The 2,500-nt window shown below is 46.2% G+C and overlaps 1 protein-coding gene across 9 annotated transcripts in view; it reads left to right on the top strand.

Annotated features, from left to right (window-relative positions):
* Nucleotides 1-2,500, top strand: part of LOC132967148 (cytosolic carboxypeptidase 4) — an 80,200-nt gene that overhangs the window by 61,895 nt on the left and 15,805 nt on the right. For all 9 annotated transcript variants that reach the window (XM_061034006.1, XM_061034007.1, XM_061034000.1 and 6 more), the window contains 2 exons: nt 941-1,028; nt 1,552-1,684. In XM_061034006.1, the coding sequence (XP_060889989.1) occupies nt 941-1,028; nt 1,552-1,684 (221 nt within the window). The remainder of the gene's footprint in view (nt 1-940; nt 1,029-1,551; nt 1,685-2,500) is intronic.

Raw genomic sequence — 2,500 nt, forward strand, 5'->3', positions numbered from 1 at the left:
TATCAGGCCTGCTTGTGGTACCTACAGTCTCTAAATGTACTATGGGAGGTAGAGCCTTCAGTTATCAGGCCTGCTTGTGGTACAGTCTCTAAATGTACTATGGGAGGTAGAGCCTTCAGTTATCAGGCCTGCACGTGGTACCTACAGTCTCTAAATGTACTATGGAAGGTAGAGGCTTCAGTTATCAGTCCTGCTCGTGGTACCTACAGTCTCAAAATGTACTTTGGGAGGTAGAGGCTTCAGTTATCAGTCCTGCTCGTGGTACCTACAGTCTCTAAATGTACTATGGGAGCTAGAGCCTTCAGTTATCAGTCCTGCACGTGGTACCTACAGTCTCTAAATGTACTTTGGGAGGTAGAGGCTTCAGTTATCAGTCCTGCTCGTGGTACCTACAGTCTCAAAATGTACTTTGGGAGGTAGAGGCTTCAGTTATCAGTCCTGCACGTGGTACCTACAGTCTCTAAATGTACTATGGGAGGTAGAGGCTTCAGTTATCAGTCCTGCTCGTGGTACCTACAGTCTCAAAATGTACTTTGGGAGGTAGAGGCTTCAGTTATCAGGCCTGCACGTGGTACCTACAGTCTCTAAGTGTACTATGGGAGCTAGAGCCTTCAGTTATCAGTCCTGCACGTGGTACCTACAGTCTCTAAATGTACTATGGGAGCTAGAGCCTTCAGTTATCAGTCCTGCTCGTGGTACCTACAGTCTCTAAATGTACTATGGGAGGTAGAGGCTTCAGTTATCAGTCCTGCTCGTGGTACCTACAGTCTCTAAATGTACTATGGGAGCTAGAGCCTTCAGTTATCAGGCCTGCTCGTTGCACCTACGGGTGTCCCCTAGAGCTCTTAAACTTAACAATGCTTGTGTGTATGTGTGTGTGTGTGTGTGTGTGTGTGTGTGTGTGTGTGTGTGTGTGTGTTTGTGTGTGTGTGTCCTGCAGGGATGCAGCCGGTGTTGTACTCGGTCAGAGCAGCTCTGGAGGGCAGACCTCAGTGGGTCAGGACTGGAGATGATGTTTGTTATTACAGGTGAGGATGAATAAAGAAAATATTGTTATATTTATATTTGATGTTTGTGTAATCACAGCAACTTTGTCTAACAAACACAAACACAACATAGTAAAACACAATGTTCAATGACCAACATCCCACTGTGAAGGCTATCGGGCTGTTCTGATAGGATAGAGTGTGCGCTCGCTGTGGAGCAGGGCGCAGAGCGGGTACATATGCAAATCATCGCCACGCGTTGCTAGGTAACCGAAACGATAGCTGGGAAAGTATGTTTGTATGTGACCACTCTGACCTCTCTCCTGCTGAGGAGACGAGCAACGAAGAAGAAGAAGAAGAAGAAGAGGGCGTGGCTCCATGAAATCCTCCGGGCCCGACAGGAAGTGGGAGAGTTTGGTCCCGTCCAGGAGCTGCAGCTCTGTAACTGCTGTGGTTAGAAACACAGCCAATTGCAGAGCGCCGATACGCTCTGACACGCCCATCGTGTCCTCTCTGATAGGCCAGTGAGCTCACCTTCATGACATCATGCTCATTATCCCAACAGAAATCACTTCTGTTCATCTCGAGGGCGGAGGACCTCCACCTTCTACACCCTGACCTTCACTGTGACCTTCAAACACCACGAGGACGTCTGCTACATCGCCTATCACTACCCCTACACCTACTCCACCCTCAAGGTACTCCACCTATTAATCTATCAGTGTCTACATATCTATATCTACTCCACCACTACCCTTACACCACCCTCAAGGTACACCACCTATTAATCTATCAGTGTCTACATATCTATATCTACTCCACCACTACACCTACTCCACCCTCAAGGTACACCACCTATTAATCTATCAGTGTCTACATATCTATATCTATTCCAACACTACACCTACTCCACCCTCAAGGTACACCACCTATTAATCTATCAGTGTCTACATATCTATATCTACTCCACCACTACCCTTACACCACCCTCAAGGTACTCCACCTATTAATATATCAGTGTCTACATATCTATATCTATTCCAACACTACACCTACTCCACCCTCAAGGTACACCACCTATTAATCTATCAGTGTCTACATATCTATATCTACTCTACCACTACCCCTACTCCACCCTCAAGGTACTCCACCTATTAATCTATCAGTGTCTACATATCTATATCTACTCCACCACTACACCTACTCCACCCTCAAGGTACACCACCTATTAATCTATCAGTGTCTACATATCTATATCTACTCTACCACTACCCCTACTCCACCCTCAAGGTACTCCACCTATTAATCTATCAGTGTCTACATATCTATATCTACTCCACCACTACCCCTACTCCACCCTCAAGGTACTCCACCTATTAATCTATCAGTGTCTACATATCTATATCTACTCCACCACTACCCCTACTCCACCCTCAAGGTACTCCACCTATTAATCTATCAGTGTCTACATATCTATATCTACTCCACCACTACCCTTACACCACCCTCAAGGT

Source organism: Labrus mixtus, unplaced genomic scaffold, assembly GCF_963584025.1.
Source record: "Labrus mixtus unplaced genomic scaffold, fLabMix1.1 SCAFFOLD_65, whole genome shotgun sequence".
In the NCBI taxonomy this organism is placed as follows: Eukaryota; Metazoa; Chordata; class Actinopteri; order Labriformes; family Labridae; genus Labrus; species Labrus mixtus.